This window comes from Mirounga leonina, unplaced genomic scaffold, assembly GCF_011800145.1.
Source record: "Mirounga leonina isolate KUSES-001 unplaced genomic scaffold, KU_Mleo_1.0 Mir_357, whole genome shotgun sequence".
NCBI lineage: Eukaryota > Metazoa > Chordata > Mammalia > Carnivora > Phocidae > Mirounga > Mirounga leonina.
The window spans coordinates 1935270-1957816 of NW_023270702.1; the positions used below are offsets into that span (position 1 = coordinate 1935270).

Here is a 22547-nt window from a genome sequence, read left to right on the forward strand (position 1 = left end):
TGGAGTCACAACGGGGCAGTGTAGCTCTTATCAAATGTATAACAGGGTTGAGGACTTTTCTGGAGGTGCCCAGGGTTTTGATCCTTTGCCATTGTGTGAGCTCTACCCAGAAGTCATGTTTACTAAGAGCATAAGCCCCAGGAGGCTTTGGGTTGCTTCTGGGCATGGTAGGAGACACACTTTGCTAGGTCTGCTGTTTCCTTTTACTCAAGAATGGCTGCAGAGGATGCAGACAACAGGAAGGGGTGAGGGTTTACATGCTTGCTGGTGTTGCTTTCAACAAATGAGTAGACAATTATCCTATTCTTCCTTTCAGTATGTACATATTTCTAGTGTATAGCCATTTCTAAGATATTTTAGAATCCCCATAGTAGATCATGAGATAAACTTCCTGCAGAGGGTTTTGCTAAAGGTGTGTTCTTACTCAGTTATATTCTCATTTTATGACATCATATATAGTTCTGCACATAACAAAACTGTTGAAACACATTAGTGTCTAAATGATAATCAAATATTTGCTTATGTAATTACATTGCAAGATTATGTTAGGATTTGAGAACATGGAGTGTATTTGTCATGTCCTTGATTTATATACTTCAGTAATAGGAACTGAAGAGCATTCATTTGCACAATTAAATCTCCCCTTAAGTCCATGAAAGGAATTCAGGAAGAAAAACAAGCTATTTGGTCATTATTCTTAAGCCATGGCTAGCTGTACTTTTTTCCCCCCACCACTGCCATCATCTTGCGCTCTGGAAAGAAGAGGTAGAAATGGGGAGTGAGGGAGAGCAAAGAAACAAGGGAATACCAACACAATTTTCTCTGGCTCAGAACTAGGACAGCAAAATTAGATCTGCCCATGTATCTAAAGGTAATTCTCTTTTTATAATCTGATAACTGATCATATGCTCTTATCCACTGGAAACCTCAAGGAAGGGACTGCAGTTTAACTCATTTTTTCAAGAATATTGCCTGCATTATGACTTGATACCCAAGCCAGAGTTGGTAATCCATGTGAATTTAAGCCCAGCTCTGTGACTTACTCTTGATGCAATCTTGAGAGAGCTTGGGCAAGTCTCTCAAATATTCTAACTTGTGTTTTAAGTTTAAAATTTTGTTTTTAATTGAGTTAAAAAACATTTCTTAAAACTATAACACTATGAGTACCATAAAATTAATGTGAATGTACTTTGTATATTATTAGTACTGAATGGAATTTCAGTTCCTTTGAAGTACGTCCCATTTACATTTAAGTGTTAAGCCACTTTCCAGTAAAAGAAAACTCAGAGGTTTTTATTGGGAATGGTGATGGGATAGAACAATAAATATCCCTCTTCAATCCTTAAGTTGTTAAACAATTGAGAAATAAAACAAAAGAATAAGGCAGAAAGGAAATCAAATATTGCCTTAATTATTGATGAAGTTGGCATGGCTGCTGTGGTGTATATCCGTAAGATTGTAACATGAAATTTCAGAATTAGACAGAGTTACCCAGCCAAACACAGAAGACCTTGGACCATAGACCAAGAGCTATCAAGAACATATGCCCTTGTATGCTTCAGAAGCTTAACAAAACAACTATAGGTAAGAATTGGGATACTAGTTACAAGCTTATCCTGAATCCTGGTCCCTCTTAATGTCTCCTGGTCATTTAAAGAAGATGCAACTTTTAGATTAGAGATTTACTGAATTATTAGTGACTAATTTAGATTTGTATCATATTCTGTCTTCATATATTTTAGGATTAGGCAATATGGGTATATAATAAAGTTTAAAATAGTTGCCATTCTGGACATAGTTTTTCAATTGTTATTAATTTCTCAGTGAATTTATCTTTTATAGTCATGGATATTGAGGTACAATCTAAAGTGAAATAAATTTTTAGTGTACTTTTCTATGCATTTGACAAATCCATATAGTTATATAAATTTAGTCTAGTGACATAATTCCTCAAGGATATCCTGTTTCATGTCTTCAAGATCTCTACCTTTAATTCCCTAAATTTGTTTAATTATATGCTTTTCTTTGAAATGAACTTTGAATGTTTGTGGAAAGTACTTTTCCACAAGGCAGGATATTTCCAATATGAATTTCCTTACAACCATATAAAAACTGATAAAACCTTGAGCCTATTGTGACTCCAGTAAATATTCGCCATTGTGGCATTAGTGATACTGGCTGTTATACTGTCCAATTATACTTGTTATACTGGTCCAATTACTCAGAAAAAAACTGGGAAACGTGAGTTCAAATACATCTTCTCTTTATATAAGCCACAAAGAATATAAGGATATTATTGCATGGAAAAAATAATTTGTAAGGCTCATGTTGCCCAGATATGTTTTCATTTTATATTATTAATATTTTTATTTTAATTCCAGTACTGGTAACATACAGTGTTCTATTAGTTTCAGGTGTACAATAAGTGATTCAGCAATTCTGTACTTACTCAGTGCTTATCATTACAAGCGCACTCCTAAATCCCCATCACTTATTTGCCCCATCTGTCACCCACTTCCCTTTTAGTACCCAAGAATTTGTTCCCTGTAGTTCAGATTCTATTACTTGGTTTGTTTGTCTCTCTCTTTCTCTCTCTTTTTCCCATTTGCTCATTTGTTTTGTTTCTTAAATTCCACATGTGAGTATGAGTATAAGTCATATGAGTATTTGTCTTTCTCTGACTGACTTATTTCACTTAGCATTGTACCGTCTAGCTCCATCTATGTTGTTGCAAATGGCAATATTTCATTCTTTTTTATGGCTGAATAATATTCCATTGTGTATATATACCACATCTTCTTTATCCATTCATCAGTCGCTGGACACTTGGGCTGCTTCCATAATTTGACCATTGTAAATAATGCTGCAATAATCATAGGGGTCCGTGTATCCCTTTGAATTAGTGTTTTGTGGTTTTGGGGTAAATACCCTGGATTGTGGGGTAGTTCTATTTTTAACTTTTTGAGGAACCTCCATATGCTTTCCACAGTGGCTGCACCTGTCTGCATCCCCACAAACAATGCACAAGGTTTACTTTTTCTCCACATCCTCTCCATTTGTTGTTTCTTATGTCTTTGATTTTAGCTATTCTGACAGATGTGAGGTGATTCTCACTGTAGTTTTGATTTGCATTTCCCTGATGATGAGTGATGTTGGGCATCTCTTCATGTGTCTATTGGCCATCTATATGTCTTCTTGATGTTTTCTTAATTAGTAACCTCATTTGTATATTTTAATTATGATATGAACATATCTCTTTCCACTCTTTCTTCTTTTACTGAAAGTGGATTAATAGCTCAGGTCTTTTCTTCAAATCAAAGTAGACATGTAAGAGATACAACCCAAAGTTCTGTCAAACTGGGAGAATTTGCTGTCACTGTTCTCTTTCAGGGACAGCTATGAATGGGCTCTAATGCAGCAAGCATTCACTCTGGACTGTTGCCCGTATATTTTCAGACCCATGCAAATACTGCTGTCATGCTTCGTTTTTTCTGTTGACAAGTTAAATAATTCTCCATGAGGCTATAAGTATGTATTGAGGGAAAGGTGGTAAAACAATAGGATCTGGTGTCATGGAAGATTTAGCCACATGCTCATAGAACTTATCGCATACAGACCTACGTGGGTCTGGTTGTGTATTTATTATTTCAGTTTCCTAATGGAATATGGTTACTCACAACCAAATGTATAATTTGGTGGGTCATATAATACCCAGTTTATCAATGACCAGTTAGGCTACATAAACACTTAGTGTCCTATAGGCAGACTTTAATGTCTATCTGGCCCCAAGTATAACTCACAAGTTAATTTTCAAATAGAAAAGAATCATTGGAAGAATAAAGCATGGTCTTTCTCCAAAAAGCTAGGGATATGAGTTGTGGATTTTCTTATTGAGAGTTATCAGAAGTATGAGATAGTATTATTAAAAAGCCCCAGTGACTTCTCTGCACTGCAATCTGGCCTTGTAGTAGAACTCTTTCTTAATCTGGCCCCACTCAGAGCTGGTATCCTTATTGGTTACCTGGTAAGTGGTCCAGATACTGACCCAGGTATATATGCTTCCTTCAAAATGCAAAAAGGCCCATCCAGTGGTAAAATTCAGTAACTTATTTTTCAATACACAGGGGTATCCTGATATGCCTTAAACCATTGAATGTGTAGAAAGTTTGCTGATGTTGCAGGATACTGAACTTCAGCATGGTGATAAACCTAACACTTTAGTACGTAAGTGTCATATTAAAGCTTCTAGGGCAGGGGCGCCTGGGTGGCTCAGTCGTTAAGCGTCTGCCTTCAGCTCGGGTCGTGATCCCAGGGTCCTGGGATCGAGCCCCACATCGGGCTCCCTGCTCTGCGGGAAGTCTGCTTCTCCCTCTCCCACTCCCCCCTGCTTGTGTTCCCTCTCTCACTGTGTCTCTCTCTGTCAAATAAATAAATAAAAATCTTTAAAAAAAAAAAAAAAGCTTTTAGGGCATTTGCTCTTTATGAGCAAGTTTAATTATAATCATGTCATCAATTATACATTACATATGTATTATGATATACCTTATGGTATATCAATATTTCTGCAGATTATATTATGACCGAGAGCATAGCCTTGAGGTAAGTCAGTGACAGGTGCTCCTGTCCCTGCCAGGTGAATGCAAACTGCTTATTATCTTTATTGATTGCAATTACAAGAAAAGTATTTACCAGGTCAATATCTGTATATAGTTTCTATTAGCTGGTTTAATTTGTTCCAGTAAAAATATGTGTATAACAGCAGTTGATATTATGTTTATGAAAATCAACAGTTATTTTGTACTGGCAAACTGATGAGTTGAATGAAGATGTGACAATATAATCACTATTACATCTTTCACATCTTTCTTGGTGGCGCCAATCTTTAGTTATCCCAGGAATATAGTATTTGTTTTAGTTTATGCTTTTGATAGTGGGTGGTGGGTGGATGGAGTTGAACAATTCTAGACACTTATATATTTCCTTTCCTACCATATCTTCATTCTCTGTAAGGATTCTCCCATTTGCTATGTGTATGTATTGACATTATATATTGCCCAGGATATCTCTATGGGCTCACTGGAACTATTGTTAAATATACTCAAGGCAAGACTTCCATAAGTTCCCATTCTTACTAGGGTGCCATGCTGACATTTTGGGTCTTCAGGAATTTGTGTCAATGGAGATCAGTAACTAATAAGCAGTAGGAAATATGGGTATTCCTTTTTCCCAGTGTACATAGCTGCAGGTCTCTGGGAAAATGCTTAGAGGAAGATTCATTGTATGTATGTTTAGAAGCATAGAAGAAGCCTTTCTCAAAGGGATGTGGCTTTCCCTCAGCCAAAGGGCTCTGAGTCTGTAAACCAGACAGGAGGCTGTGAATCTCCACTTTCCTCAACCGAAGTCATTTTTTGCACCCAAATCTAGAATTGTTTTGTTTACAAAGGTAAAACTGAAGCTTCATAGGCTATACATATATTTCATCTGAAGGTCCTTCAGATGAGTTAGTTACCACAACAGATCCCTGCAGTGAAAAATATGTGGATTACTTAAATAACCTCTAATGATTAAGTGCTGCCATTCAGACTTCTCTACCAATCCAGACTTCATTATTCCTCATTGACATAAAAAATTTCAATTTGAAAAAAAAATTTTTTTCAATTTGAAGATCTAATTGTTATCATCATGTCCAGGCTACACAGGACATATATCACAGGGCTTTTAATGATTGAATTTCTTAATGCTTAGTAAAGAGAATGTCAGAATACTCTAGAACAAGGATCAGCAACCTGTAACCAATGGACAAAATCCAGCTGGTGACCTATTTGTGAATAGTTTGTGAGCTAAGAATAGTTTTTATACTTTTAAAGGGTTATAAAAAAAGAAAAAGGAAAAGGAGGTGAAGCAGAGGGTAGGGAAAGAGAAAAAAAAAGAATATATCTTATGTGACCCACAAAGCCTGAAGTATTTACTGTCTAGCTGTTTACAGAAAAAGTTTGCTTGCTGACCACTTTTCTTCATCATAGAAGGCAAGTCTGGCAATGTAATCACATTGACTACATAGTGATGGAGTCCAGATTTTAATTATCCATTCTAATAGGCTGCTAGTACCACCCCAGGCACTTGAGTTAACACATGAAGTTCTGAATCTTATAGGAATACAACCATATTGATGGATTCAGTCAGGTTAAGTCTTCTCTTTTGCCATCCCTCATCTAATAACTCTTAAAATCCATTCCATACATACTTTCCAGACTAGTGCTGATATATATTGGCAAGATTCTGTAATAATTTTTGTGTGTGAAATAGTTTTTCTAAATTTCCTTTTACTTATGGGATCTAACGCTAGTTATTGATCTTTTGGGCTGTCAGGGATGGGTGTTGGCATAGATGCTGAGAGAAGTTGACATCACTTGTAAGGCAGCTGCCTTAGGTAAAGTTCTTAAAATGTTTGTTTTGTTTTGTTTGTTTTTACAGGGGAACACACATTCCCTCAGTTAAGAATGATCCAGAGATGCTTGGGAATTTAAAGTTCTCAGCTTCATCTCTGTCCCCAGTCTCTCTTGAGTCTTATGATTCCACACTTTCTTAAACAGTGTCCTCACATTGGTTTAAGAATCTTGGAGGGATTTGCCTGCTACTGGAGCTGTAACTCTGTCTTTGTGCATAAGCATGCACTCTCGGACAGTCAGAGAAGCCATTATACACCCCTCGCCCCATCCCTGTAATTCCTGTTGCCACAATATTAACTAAATTCCATAGGCACTTGATCTCCCAAAACTTTCCGCTCTGTTGTAAGTCCATACCAAATTATCCCTGGTGAAAAATTGAGTCATTATGTTGCTTCTACATGCCATAAATTGCCAATCTATTATTTTCCTTTGGCAAGGCATTGCTTGTATTCTCTGCAATTATGAGAGCAACACAATTCCAAAATCCATCTCATAGAATCTATTTCCTGTGGCCACTCCTAGTACCTAGTATTTATCAGGATCCTGGCAGGAAACAGATATCACCATCAGAGATTTTAACTGAAAAAAATAATAATAATAAAGATTATTTATTAACATGTACAGGGCTAAAGAACCCAAGAAAAGATAGTTAACTATTGGAAGACTAACAGTAGGAATCCCTTACTACCCCTGTAAGGGAAGGGGAGGGAAGATGGTTGCTAGAACTGCATGAAAACTAGAACCAGGGAAGAAAAGCCACAGAAAAGAGGGCCACAAAAGAAAGCAGGTACTGCCAAAACCAGAATGGGGAAGTGAATGAGAGAGTTAGTAGTTAACCCTATCATTCCTTTCTCTCACCTGCTAATGTTCTGATGGTGCTTTCCACTGGCGTGGGCACAGGAACCTAAGTGATGTAATACATATGGGAGGAATCAGTCTGAACAGATCATAACAAGTATACAGGTCCTAAGGAGATTATTCTTTTTTTAAAATTTTTTTTTAAGATTTATTTATTCATTTGAGAGAGCAAGAATGAGAGAGAGTACATGAGAGGGGGGAGGGTCAGAGGGAGAAGCAGGCTCCTCGCTAAGCAGGGAGTCCGATGCGGGATTCAATCCAGGGACTCCAGGATCATGACCTGAGCCGAAGGCAGTTGCTTAACCAACTGAGCCACCCAGGCGCCCTAAGGAGATTATTCTTGAGGGTGAATTGAAGAAATGAGAAACACTTAAGAGACTGTGTAAGGTGATACTATTACCATATTCAATTAATTCTGACAGTGTTTTTTTGTTTGGAGCTAGTCAAATTCTCTGAAACTAGAATTCATCTTAAAATTTATAGTATATTGGGGCACCTGGGTGGCTTAGTCATTTTAACGTCCAACTCTTGATTTCAGCTCAGGTTATGATCTCAGGGTTGTGAGATCAAGCCCTGTGTTAGGCTTGGTGCTAGGACATGGAGACAGCTTAAGATATTCTCTCTCTCTCTGCCCCTCCCCTTTCCCTCTCTTAAAAAAATTATAGTATATTATAGTTTATTTGACCACAGTATTTTTTTCCTTAGAGGAATATCAAATAATAGCCTATTTTATGGTCAATGTTGTGTTAGATTGAATAATCTATAGAGTAATGGCAATAAAAGGAGGGAAAGGATATGGACATTGCAGAAACAGAATTACACAAATTTGCACTAAGTTTGAAGTATTTTAAAATCTGCTCACAAGTATAGAATCTTTTATGTTTACAATTTTAAATAAACTATAACAATTTGTATCAGAGATTCAAAACTGGTAAAGGTGGAGGAGTTGAACATTTGCAGTTTATATATGAGGGGTAGAAGGTCTTTGTAGAATAATCTTGTAAGAGTTCACACCATGGTTTTTTTACAGAAAAGAAAAAAATTGTCCTACAAGGTTGTTCTGTGAAGCACAAAAGCATTTGTTTACATCTTAAAAGGAAGAAGAAAGAGGAAGTTTCTGCATTTATATAAAAATAACTTTTCCTGGTTGTTCTTCATCATAGCTGAAAAGCGTAATCTTAAATTGATGTGTTCATGCCTTCCTGTACTTGAGAGGAAGAGCTAAGTTGATATATATATGTATATATCTATATATACACACATATATATATATGTGTGTATATATAGATAAAGAGAGAGAGAGATTTCCCCTGAAGAAAACTCTGAGAATTGGACATGAGTGCAGGTAGTTGATTTAGAGGATGAGCCCATGAAGCACTAGTGAAAAAATAGGGAATGTGAAACAAGAGGAGAAAAGCTAATAATGTGTATATTAATAAGCAGAATAACACAATAGATGATTACAATTCAGCATCACTGGGGATCCTCTAATTACTGTGTAGAATAAACCCCAGAATTGTCCCACTGAAGGATGGGAAAGCTGTTATTTACACATTGATTTCCATCCCTTTTTGACTGAGAGTTGCCTCCCAGCCCTCCCAGCCCTAAATCCCCACACCTCCGAGCTGTCAGGCAGATACATGGCACTGAGGAAGCTCCCTCAGAACAGAGAAACTCCTCAGGCAGCAAAACAGAGGTTGGAAATGGTCAGTGTGCTTAACAGCTGACCACTAACCTGCAGCTCTTGGGCCAGGAAGATATGGGATGTACATTAGCAGAATCTGCTACACGATGTACACAGAAAACACCTGGTATTTTTTGAAACTACGAATAAGTGAAATTAACCAATTTTCCTGGAGGAGAAACATGAGTTATAGTGTGTTTTACTACCTTAATGCCTTTGAAAATATCCCCAGTTTTGTTTCCTTTTTGTACTAGCTAGAGTACAAAGTCAGAGCATAAGACAAGTTTGGTCCCACTTACTATGTATTTTGAATAATGATATATTTGTGTATGTGTGTGATTCTATCAAGATTAATGTTCATGTTATCACTACTGAGTCCATTATGGCTATAAGTCATTTTTTTGTAATTTTCTGCTCTTTTTTCTTCTGCACTTTGGTCACCAGGTAGAAGAATATAATATTGAAAAGATGCATTATGCTATCTTTCTTCATTATGCACAGACATGGGTAAGAGATGGGATCTTTATTCAAAAAGAAGAAAATATGCCATTTGAAACTACGCATGTGTAATAAGGATTTTGATTCATGATCAGTCTCATTCTTTTGGTAGTATGTAGTATAATCTGTTCTCAGTGCAAAAGCAATTATTGATATTAATTATTGATACAAATTTCCTTCAAGTTAAAAAAATTTGTTATAGTATTTTGTAGGATAAATAAAAGGCATCATTATGGAATCTGAAAGAACACTTTAGAGTAAATTTATAAAGACTGATATGGCTGTATTCTGTTCTACCATTATAAAATGCTGTCATTTACATTATGTTGCTAGACTGGAGATTTACATTTTAAATAATTTATTTACAGACCTTAATTGAATCTTCAAAAGTGATTTCCTTTTATTTTGATGAATCTTTCCAGGAATGAAAATTTTGTGTTTCTGTATTTCAGATTCATCTTTTATTGTTTCATTTCACAGCCTAGAAAAGTCGGCCAATCTTAATGACAATAACCTTCCTTAAACTGGCAAATAATGATTTAGGTTTGATTATTTCAAGTGCGTAAAACAAAGGCCAGTAGGTTCCTCATGAGAATCAATAGAGAACTGTTGTTGGGGCTACAGCCCAGATGTTAATCAAGGAGAAACTTCTGTTTTCTAGAATAAGGAAGAACACCATGGCTGTGAAAAGGCCTTTTATTAACTTTTGCATTTTGACTCAACATGGTTTCAAAATGAAAAGACTGGAAGGCATCTTTGTGGCCCTGACAAGTTATTACTGAACCTCTCTGAGGCTCAGTGTGATCAGCAGTAAAGTAAGAATAACAGGGCAACTCCATATAGTTTTATGAATATTAAATGAAATAATACATGTTACATGCTTAGCAACATGCTTATTACATGGAAGGTCTCAGTAAATAATAATTGAGAAAGTTAAAGATTAAATGATTGAAATGATTTTATAGAGAAGAAAGGGATGCCATTTAATGCTTATCTTAGGCTTTTGAAAATTGTCATACAGGGGTTATTGACTATAAGTCAAATATAAATTTAAAAAGAAGGCTCAATTTCAACCCAAGAATAAAATGGCCATAGAGTATTGAGAAAGACTACCTATCTACTTTTTCTTGGGAAGTTTTGAAAGATAAGTTATGACTGTCTTTAGAATTGATTTCCTATGGTAGTGTGATACCCAACTACATAACATGGAAATATTCATTCTGTACTTTAAAGATTTTGTTTGTTTGTTTGTTTGCTTTAGAGAGGGGGTGGGGCAAGGGGCACAGGGAGAGGGACAAGCAGACTCTGCACTGAGCATGGAGCCCTCAGTCTCACAACCCTGAGATCATGACCCGAGCCAAAATCAAGAGTCAGATGCTTAACTGACTGAGCCCCCAGGTGCCCCTCATTCTGTACTTTCAAATATCCTCAAACCTTGTTCTGTAATTTTATTGATTTAAGTTTTAGAGTCAAGAAGATAGTTCTAGAAGTTCTTCATAGATAACCATACTCCTGGAGTACATGGTATGTTCTATTTCCTCTTTCTCTTTGGTGGGAACCAGTCCCAGTAAGCTTGCACATGCTTTGTATACTTGACATTAACTCATAGGCTGCTAAATATTGACTAACCCAACTCATATCACTATGAAGAATCTGTCTTAATCTTTTAAATAATGTTATTGTGTCCTTTGCTGTTAGAGGTTAAAGTATAGGCGGTAGGGACAGACTGCCTGCACTGGAATCCTAATTCTAATACCACTTCCGTTTTCCCATCTGTAAAATGACAATAATATTTGAACCTACTCAATAGGGTAATTTTGAGAATGAAGTAAAATGATATATGTAAAACACATAGAGTCCTAGTTTATTTGAAGCACTTGATGGTTCACATTATTAGTTTTATCTTTACTCTTTATTTTATAACCATGCAGTAGCTAACCCTGGTTATGTATAATAGAAAGAAAGCTCTTTGTCTGCTCTTTCTCAAACATAAAAATACTGAGTTATGGCACCACGTTTGTGTTTGTTCAACAAGTATTTATTTAGCATCCAGGCTGGCTGAGAAACCTCACAGAGAATAACAGAACTACCCTGATGACTCATACACAACTTGTATATGATTCCCATGTGTTTTCTGCCAGATGTCATTTTCATTCTGCACATATAAGTATATTAAAAAATCTACTGAATACCTGTTCAAGAAATTGTGGTAGGCATTGTCTAGGAATCAGAGTTGAAAGAGAAAGCATCTGTCCTTGGAGATGATATTTATATCATGAGAAAAGACATAGATAATTCAATAAAAATACAATAGCTCTCAAAATCATTATAGTATTAATTGGCCCATCAGTGTTGTAGAAAATACAAGCTTTATATCCAGAGGAAAAAAAAAGATAATGGTGGATTACAAAGGTTTTGGTATTTTGCTCTTTGTATTCATGATAATACCTTACCACTGATTTTTAAGGATGATTATTTTGTTTTATAAAATAATACAGGTTTACTACAGAAATATAAGCAATATGGGAAGAGTTTTTAATTTTTTATTTATTTACTTTTATTTCTTAAGATTTTATTTATTTACTTGACAGAACAAGAGAGCACAAGCAGTGGGGAGGGGCAGAGGGAGAGGGAGAAGCAGACTCCCCGCTGAGCAGGGAGCCCAACATGGGGCTGGGCTGGATCCCAGGACCCTGACATGACCTGAGCTGAAGGCAGATGCTTAACTGACTGAGCTACCCAGGTGCCCCTGGAAGAGTTTTTTTAAAAAGAAAGCAATATATCTCTCACGGTCCTGTCTTTCATGGATAACTGTTGCTAACAATCAATAAAATTATTTTAAGCAGATGCTCACGGAGTGATTGTTTAAAAATGAGATTATATTCTACATGCTATTTTTAAATAAATTAATATAAAGTAAAATTGAAAGACGTTAATTTTCAGACAAAAATCTTTACTTGGAATACTCTCTAAATTATTATTGTTTAGGGAAAATGATACAAAAAATAGTGAGAGAATGGAATCATTTTTTAAATTCATATTTCAAATTTAGGAGGTATTAAATGACTAAATTCTATGAATGATGAGGTTAATATTTTATACTATTTTTTCCTCAAATGCTCAGCTTTCCTATCCCCTGTGTACTTTTATTTCATCAAGATTTTTAACATCTGCATTTTGTAGTGCAATCGTAATCCCCTCAATATTTTGTCTTTGTTCTGTATGTACTTGTATTCAACCTATCATGTGTTCTTTTTTCAAACTTCTTACATTTCCAGTTTGTTTACTTTGGTTCTTCTATTTGTAGCCTGTATTTTCCTTTGTTATTTAAATTTTGATTATGGTTACACTTGCATATTGAACAATGATAAAACATCTGTAATGAAAACCAGCAGTCCTCTACTCTCCCACTCACCAAAGACAATTCCATTCCCCATAGAACCTCAAGAACCGTAGTTCTTCCAAATTTTTCCTTTTTGTTGTTCTATTCCATGTTTCGAAAAGATACATCTATACTACAGCTTCTTGATTTACTAATTCTAACTAGTATCTGTGGTTTCCTGTAATGTGCTCTGGCTCTCTCTCCCTTATAATTATCACCTATTATAACTCCCTGCTGGTCTCTAGGCCTCTTGCATAGCTGTCATCATGGATCTTTCTTCTTTCTTTTGATACTTTACTTTTTTGGTGCAGAATAATTTACACACACAATCTAAGATATACAGATAAATAAATTTTATATATATATATACTTTGTGTGACAGACATTCAGACCCAGATGGGAACATTTCCAGAATCCCGGCAGGTTCTCCCATGCCAACTTTCATTCATTAATCCTATGCCCAGATATTCTATTTGTATCACCATGGATTTTTTTTTTTCTGTTTTTGAACTTCATATAAACACAATCATGCAGTATACACTCTTTTTCTTCTTTCACCCCATCTTATGTCTTTGGATTTATCCATGTTGCATGTAGCAGTGGTTCATTTTCACTGCTATACAATATTCTATAATATGAATATGCTAGAAAATTATTTTTGTAAGAACTTTTTTATAATTCATTCTAACCTGAGCTTGAAATTGCTCTGAAGAAATCTTTGACTAACTTAATATTTTCCTCCTCCTGGGTGACTTGCTCTTCCTTCCTGAACACATGAAGACATTGTATAATAATCATTAAACTAAGGTTAATTTAATCAAGATAGGTTTTCCCTTAACAATTTTTCTTAGAACATGATAATGCCCCATTGATACATGGAACTGGTTCCTTTTTCTTTCATATTTTAAGGATTTTTAAAGTTATATTTTAAAATATTTTCTCTTCTACTTTAGCTTTTAGATTGTCTTCTTATTGAGTCTTTTTCTTTTTTGTCTCTTACCCAGATATATCATATCTTTCCCAATTGCTATAACATTGTTCTCTTTTCTGCATTTACTATGAAAATATCAAGCTTTTCTTTTCGTCCAGAAATTAAAATATTATCTGTGTTCAACCAGCTATTGCTTTTTCTAATTTTTATATTATCTGGGTAATGGTACTGTTTTGGCTCAACTTGTCTCCTTATCTTTTATATACTTTTAAATGATACTTTTTTTAAAAAGTTAAATAAACTTGTCTTTGAACTCTGATTTTATTTAATCTCAGGTCTTTTTATACTATAGGCAATTTTTTTGGAGTTTTTTTTCTTTCCTGCTTATGATTTCTACTAGTCTCTGCATGCTATGTTACTTTCATTATTTTTATGATCATATTATTACTATTATTTGCATTAATCTCTCCCCACAACTACAAATTTATATTGTTAATCTTTTCATTTTGCTTGTGTTTCTCTTAGCTCCGTTTAGGCTTTCTGTTTGCTTAATATAGTGTGGACAAATGATTCTTTAAATTCCCCTCCCTATCTTTTTTGCTACTTTTTATTTTTCCCTTCAAGCTACAGTTTAGGTGACAAAAATCTATATTCCAGTTACTTTTTTATAACCTGAAAGAAAAGGGGAGAAGAAGCAAAGTGTCTTGGGTTGGAGGTCCTGGGTTGTAGTCCTAATGAGACCTGTTAAATGTCTGCGAGGCCCCTCTCCTCTGCCCAAGGATGCACTTGAGTTCCTGTGGGATTTGCCTGGCTTTCCTGACTCAGCTGTGAGCCCTGGCTTGTGGAGAGTCCTGACAGTCTTCCTACTTCTGCAGACATCTCGTGATTAGTTTCCGAATGGGGAAGAGATGCATAAGCACCCTGGTGGTTTTGGTGATGGGTCAAGTTTCTTTATCAGAATTGGTTATGGGGTCAGAGAGAGGTTTAGGATTAGTGTTGTCCCATCAGAACCTTTTAATTATCTCATCAGCCTGAAACTTAGTTTATGACAGAAGATAATACCCCCTTTATTTCATTTCTGCTGTTGAATTTCTTTTTTAAAATTTTTGTTTTGTTAGTATTCTGGGCATGGAAATTCTGTCACCTGTCTTTATGCAGTCATCTTTAATAAGATTGGAAAGTTCCTTAAAGAAAATTCTCTCATATCTTCACAGAACAATCTAATTCCTTAGGTAGGGCTTATTTATTTATTTACTTTTACCGTCATTCAGTAGAAGAAGAAACAATAGCTCAAAGGAGTTAAATACTGTGATCTAGGTAAATTTTGTGGTCACTGGCACAGCTGTACCTGGTAGCCTAGCTCCTATAATCCCACAAAATATTCTTTTTAGTTTACCATGAAACTTCTCTCTTTGGGTTGGGCATCCTGGTTCACTCTGGTACAATGAGTACAGTGTAGACTCGCACAAAGCATGAACTGTGTTGACCTTCAGGATTACTTTAATCCTGTGTGATTTCATAATGGGGATAACATGAATTATATTATTGGTCTCTGGCATAATAAAAGTAACATACTCCCTAGAGAATACATAAAAATTTTTGAGATTAATAATATAATCTGCTGTTAGCATTTCAAACATAAGAAAATTAATACACTATTTTCTCTTTTTCCAGAAAATACAAGAGACATCATAATGATATATGAAGAAGATGCTGAGGAATGGGCTCTGTACTTGACGGAAGTTTTTTTACATGTTGTGAAAAGGGAAGCAGTCTTGTTATATCGCTTGGAGAATTACTGTTTTTGGGATTTGGAATTGCTGAGCTTAAACTCTTACAAATGTAAACTTTTGATATTATCAAATGGCCTGCTTAAAGACCTAACTCCAAGGAAATGTCAGTTTCTGGAAAAGGTACTTCATTCACCAGAAAGTGTGGTTACTCTGCTGTGTGGGGTGACGAGTTCAGATCAGCTCTACAAATTACTAAATATCGCTGGAGGCAGATGGGAGATGTCTACTGAGCAGGAGCCCCAAGATTACATTGCTGTAATTGAGAGTATCATATTCAGAGGTAGTGTTGCCAAATCTTCTTTATATTTTTTTTTATAATTAAGAAATCTAAAGTTTTTTTTGCACCAATGAATATTTGATATTAGGACAAAAAAGAAAAATGGAAGCCAACTCTATGTTGTAGGTATGTTGCACTTTTCTCAAATGAATGAAGGTTCTTAATTTTTAGCTATATTCCAATCAGGGCTTATCAGTTGTTTTAATAATGGTTTATAATATATTCCTTAGGGTAGTCTGTATAAGCTCATACTTGGTAGAACAAGTGTAGTATGCTATACTATACGGCAGTTTGGTTCTAAAAGCTGGTTTCTCACTCAACTGGTAAGGCTTGAGTTAGTAGCTACCCTATTATGTTACAAGTCAGTAGGAGTCCAAGTTTGAAGGTCTGTTTTAGAATTATAAAACTTCTGTTGTGCTGATAATTGTATGATATCTATTGGGATGATATGGAATACTGTTATTTTTATTAGTTTTAAATAAAAAAATTCGTTTTAATCATATAGCCACATGTCAAAGAGCAGAACACAAGGTTCCCCTTTGGTAATTAATTACAGTTCCATGTAATAATCAAAACTCTGAAGCTCTCTAATGTTAAAGTTTCTCCTTCTCCCTGTTCTGTTCTGCTTCTGCCTGGGTGTGGAGGCGGTGCTGTGTCAGCTGCATTCCTGGTTTTCTCAACCTGTGTTTAGCCTCTTATTCCCAGTGTTCTAGCTATGGCTCCCTCTCCTGCAGGGAAGAGGTGGGGTTCTTATTTTCTATTGGCCATATCAAATATGTTGCCTCCTTTTCTTGGGGCATATTTCTGGGTTCTTTGGAGTTCCCTTCATTCACTGGGATGTGTCACCTGCGGCTCCTTAATGAGACGACTGTGTCCTCTCTTGAAGCTCCTACTTGTGGTGGTCCACCCACTGTGGTTTCTTACTGTTGATATCTATGGCTCTCTCCTGTGTCATTTTTGATAGATATCACTCTGAGATTTCCCCCAGCTGGCCTTTTCTTTCATTTGGCCCACATCTGTCTGTAAAAACATGTGTTTGTCTTTTCCCTGTCAAACTCTGGGCATGAAGGCCATTTTCAGTGTAGCCAACACCATCTTACCCTCAGCAGCAACACAGCCACAGCCTCTTGCTTTGAGTCGTTTCCGGGCACGGGTCTAGCGTGAATCTTGTTCTGTCAAACCAGAGAACATCTGTCAATCCCCGATGCTTTGCTGGAGGCCTTGTCACTGTGCTTGAAGATGGTGCCATCCATCCTTCTTCCCCAGGGGGGATGGTGGGATGCACAGCACACAAACTACTCTCTTTAAAAATCCTCTTCCTATTTTCTAGTATTCCAACCTCTTCAAATTCAGTTCTCTCTAAGCCATGTTTTATACTTAACTATTGTTGCATAACAAGTTACTCTAAAATTTAGCAATTTAAAACAGCAAATGATGATTGTATCACAGTTTCTGCAATTAAGGAATCTAGGAGCTGCTTAGCTGGGAGGTTGTGAATCAGGGTATCTTGTGAAGTTGCAGTCAAGCTGTCCAAAGGTATAGTCCTCTGAAGGCCCCACTGTCCAGTAGGGGAAGACTTACTTCCAACAGGAGTGTACATTGTTGGCAAGTTTGTTATTTTTTTATCATCTCATTGGATGAGAGTCATCTTTCATAGATTCCTGAGGAAGTCCCTTGGGAGCAACATTTCTGAAATTTTGCATGTTCAAAATTCTTGCATGTTTGTTTCTTGGAGTATAGTTGGGCTAAGGACCATTTTGCTTTTCTTTCTTCTAGCATTGTAGAATTTAGGGAATTCTTATTTACCTGGCTGAATAAATGATTCTTTTTTTTCTTTATTAACATATAATGTATTATTTGTTTCAGGGGTACAGGTCTGTGATTCATCAGTCTTACACAATTCACAGCACTCGTCAAAGCACATACCCTCCCCAATGTCCATCACTCAGCCACCCCATCCCTCCCACCCCCCTCCACTCCAGCAACCCTCAGTTTGTTTCCTGAGATTAAGAGTCTCTTATGGCTTGTCTCCCTCTCTGGTTTTGTCTTATTTCATTTTTCCCTCCCTTCCTTCCCCTATTTGTTTCTCAAATCCCACATATGACTGGGATCATATGATAATTATCTTTCTCTGATTGACTTATTTCGCTTAGCATAATACCCTCTAGTTCCATCCATGTCATTGCAAATGGCAAGATTTCATATTTTTTTGATGGCTGCATAATATTCCATTGTATATATATATACCACTCTTCTTTATCCACTCATCTGTTGATGGACATCTAGGCTCTTTCCATAGTTTGGCTACTGTGGACATTGCTGCTATAAACACTGGGTTGCACATGCCCCTTCGGATCACTACGTTTGTATCTTTGGGGTAAATACAGTAGTGCAATTGCTGGGTCGTAGGGTAGCTCTATTTTCAACTTTTTGAGGAACCTCCATACTGTTTTCCAGAGTGGCTACACCAGCTTGCATTCCCACCAACAGTATAAGAGGGTTTCCCTTTCTCCACATCCTTGCCAACATCTGTCGTTTCCTGATTTGTTAATTTTAGCCATTTTGACTGGTGTGAGGTGGTATCTCATTGAGGTTTTGATTTATATTTCCCTTATGCCGAGTGATGTTGAGCACTTTTTCAAGTGTCTGTTGGGCATTTGGATGTCCTCTTTGCAGAAATGTCTGTTCATGTCTTCTGCCTATTTCTGGATTGGATTATTTGTTCTTTGGGTGTTGAGTTTGATAAGTTCTTTATAGATTTTGGATACTAGCACTTTATCTGATATGTCATTTGCAAATATCTTCTCCCATCCTGTCAGTTCTCTCTTGGTTTTGTTGGCTGTTTCCTTTGCTGTGCTAAGCTTTTTATCTTGATGAAGGAATAAATCCCACTTGGTCGTGGTGAATAATCCTTTTAATGTACTGTTGGATCCTATTGGCTAGTATTTTGGTGAGAATTTTTGCATCCATGTTCATCAGAGATATTGGTCTGTAATTCTCCTTTTTGATGGGGTCTTTGTCTGGTTTAGGAATCAAGGTAATTCTGGCCTCATAAAATGAGTTTGGAAGTTTTCCTTCCATTTTTATTTTTTGGACCAGTTTCAGAAGAATAGGTATTAATTCTTCTTTTAATGTTTGGTAGAATTCCCTTGGGAAGCCATCTGGCCCTGGGCTCTTGTTTGTTGGGAGATTTGTGATTATTGCTTCAATTTCCTTGCTGGTTATGGGTCTGTTCAGGTTTCCTATTTCTTTCTGGTTCAGTTTTGGTAGTTTATATGTCTCTAGGAATGCATCCATTTCTTCCAGATTGTCTAATTTGCTGGTATATAGTTGCTCATAATATGTTCTTATAACTGTATGTTTTTCTTTGGTGTTGGTTGTGATCTCTCCTCTTTCATTCATGATTTTATTTATTTGGGTCCTTTCTCTTTCCTTTTTGATAAGTCTGGCCAGGGCTTTATCAATCTTATTAATTCGTTCAACGAACCAGCTCCTAGTTTCGTTGATCTGTTCTACTGTTCTTTTGGTTTCTATTTCATTGATTTCTCTTCTGATCTTTATTATTTATCTTCTCCTTCTGGTTTAGGCATTATTTGCTGTTCTTTCTCCAGCTCCTTTAGGTGTAGGGTTAGGTTGTGTATTTGAGACCTTTCTTGTTTCTTGAAAAAGGCTTGTATTGCTATATACTTTCCTCTTAGGACTTAGATTTTGAACAGTTGTGTTTTCATTTTCATTTATTTCCATCAATATTTTAAATTCTTCTTTAATTTCCTGGTTGACCCATTCATTCTTTAATAGGATGCTCTTTAGCCTCCATGTATTTGAGTTCTTTCCAACTTTCCTCTTGTGATTGAACTCTAGTTTCAAAGCATTGTGGTCCAAAAATATGCAGGGAATGATCTCAATCTTTTGGTACCAGTTGAGACCTGATTTGTGACCTAGGATGTGATCTATTCTGGAGAATGTTCCATGGGCACTAGAGAAGAATGTGTATTCTGTTGCTTTGGGATGGAATGTTCTGAATATATCTGTGAAGTCCATCTGGTCCAGTGTGTCATTTAAAGTCTTTATTTCCTTGTTGATCTTTTGCTTAGATGATCTGTCCATTTCAGTGGGGGGGTGGGTGTTAAAGTCCCCTACTATTACTGTATTATTGCCGATGTATTTCTTTGCTTTTGTTATTAATTGGCTGCTCCCAGGTTAGAGGCATAGATATTTACAATTGTTAGATCTTCTTGTTGGATAGACCCTTTAATTATGATATAGTGTCCTTCCTCATCTCTTATAGACTTTGGTTTAGAATCTAATTTGTCTGATATAAGGATTGCCATCCCAGCTTTCTTTTGGTGTCCATTAGCATGGTAAATGGTTTTCCACCCCCTCACTTTCAATCTGGAGTTGTCTTTGGGTCTAAAATGAGTCTCCTGCAGACAGCATATCGATGGGTCTTGTTTTTTTTATCCAATCTGATATCCTGTGTCTTTTGATTGGGGCATTTAGCCCATTTACATTCAGGGTAACTATTGAAAGATAGGAATTTAGTGCCATTGTATTGCCTCTAAGGTGACTGGTACTGTATATTGTCTCTGTTCCTTTCTGGTCTGTGTTAGTTTTAGGCTCTCTCTTTGCTTAGAGGACCCCTTTCAATATTTCTTTTAGGGCTGGTTTGGTGATCACAAATTCTTTTAGTTTCTGTTTGTCCTGGAAGCTTTTTATCTCTCCTATTTTCAGTGATAGCCTAGCTGGATATAGTATTCTTGGCTGCATATTTTTCTCGTTTAGTGCTCTGAATATATCATGCCAGTCTTTTCTGGCCTGCCAGGTCTCTGTGGATAGTCTGCTGCCAATCTAATGTTTTACCATTGTAGGTTACAGACCTCTTGTCTTGAGTTGCTTTCAGGATTTTCTTTGTCTCTGAGACTTGTAAGTTTTACTCTTAGATGTTGGGGTGTTGACCTATTTTTATTGATATTGAGGGGGTTTTCTGTGCCTCCTGGATTTTGATGTCTGTTTCCTTCCCCAAATTAGGGAAGTTCTCTGCTATAATTTGCTCCAATATACCTTCTGCCCCTCTCTCTCTTTCTCCTTCTTCTGGGATCCCAATTACTCTAATATTATTTCATCTTATGGTATCACTTATCTCTCAGATTCTCCCCTCATGATCCAGTAGTTGTTTATCTTTTTCTCAGCTGCTTTATTTTCCATCATTTGGTCTTCTATATCACTAATTCTCTCTTCTGCCTTATTTATCCTAACAGTTAGAGCCTCCATTTTTTATTGCACCTCATTAATTGCCTTTTTGATTTCAACTTGGTTAGATTTTATTTCTTTTATTTCTCCAGAAAGGGATTCTCTAGTATCTTCTATGCTTTTTTCCAAGCCCAGCTAACATCTTTATAATCATCATTCTGAACTCTAGTTCTGATATCTTACTAATGTTCATATTGATTAGGTCCCTCGCAGTTGGTACTGCCTCTTGTTGTTTTTTGAGGTGAGTTTTTCCATTTTGTCATTTTGTCCAGAGAAGAACAGATGAATGAGAGAACAAAATGCTAACAGGGTAACAACGACCCCCCAAAAATATATACTAAACAAATCAGAAGAGACCTGAACCTGGGGGGAAAAGAAAGGAAAAAATATATATATATGATCAGGCTGGTGAATAGAAAAGAGCCACACACTAGATTTTGGGTGTATTTGGTCTGTTAGAAGAAACTGCCTCCCAAATTTTTAAAGAAAGAAAAACTTATATATATATACAAAATAAGGGTAAATATGATGAAGGGATGGAATATGATTGTAAAAATGAAAATTAAAATAGATTTTATAAAAGGAATTGATAAGAAGTTGGTTGAAAAAAGAAAGAAGAAGAATTAAAAAAAAAAAAAGGAGAGAATATGATCAGGCGGGAGACTAAAACAAAGCCATACACTAGATTTAGGGTATATTTTGTTCTGTTAGAAGAAACTGTATCCCAAAATTTTAAAGAAAGAAAAACTTATATATATACAAAAAATAAGATTAAATACAATGAAGGGATAGAGTATGAATGTAAAAATGAAAATTTAAAAAGATTTTAAAAAAGAATTGATAAGATGTTGGTTGAAAAAGGAAAGAAAAATTCAACTAAAAAAATAGAAAAAGAAAAAAATAAAATTTAAAAAATTAACTTTGAAAGACTAAAGAATCATGGGAAAAAAGCCATGAATTCTATGTGCTGTATTCCCCTAGTGCTGTCATTCTGCCATTCTCATTGATCAGTAAACTTGGTCTTAGCAGGCTGTTCTTGCTGATCTTCTGGGAGAGGGGCCCATTGCAGTGGTTCTCAAATGTCTTTGCTGGAGGCAGAATTGCCCTGCCTTTGCAGGGGGCTGGGCTAAGTAATCTGCTCGGGTTTGCTCTCGGGAGCTTTTGTTCCTGCAAGCTTTCCCTACAGCTTTGGAGGAGGAGAGTGAAAATGGCGGCATCCCAATCTCCGCCCCGGGGGAACTGAGAACTCGGGGCCCCATTCCTCAGTGAGCCCCCAGAGAAAAGCAGTCACTCCCATCTCCCTGGTCTCCAGCTGCACTCCGTGCTCACACGGCCTGTGACCGAGCGTTTCTATCTCTGGCACACGACCTGATGTGGAGACCTGGTGTGGACCCAGCAGATCCCTGCGGTGCACTCATGCGCCGC

At 36.4% G+C, this 22547-nt stretch overlaps 1 protein-coding gene across 2 annotated transcripts in view; it reads left to right on the forward strand.

Moving 5' to 3' along the window:
- Positions 1 to 22547, forward strand: part of BANK1 (B cell scaffold protein with ankyrin repeats 1) — a 308047-nt gene that overhangs the window by 18170 nt on the left and 267330 nt on the right. For both annotated transcript variants that reach the window (XM_035030170.1, XM_035030171.1), the window contains exon 2: positions 15477 to 15875. In XM_035030170.1, the coding sequence (XP_034886061.1) occupies positions 15477 to 15875 (399 nt within the window). The remainder of the gene's footprint in view (positions 1 to 15476; positions 15876 to 22547) is intronic.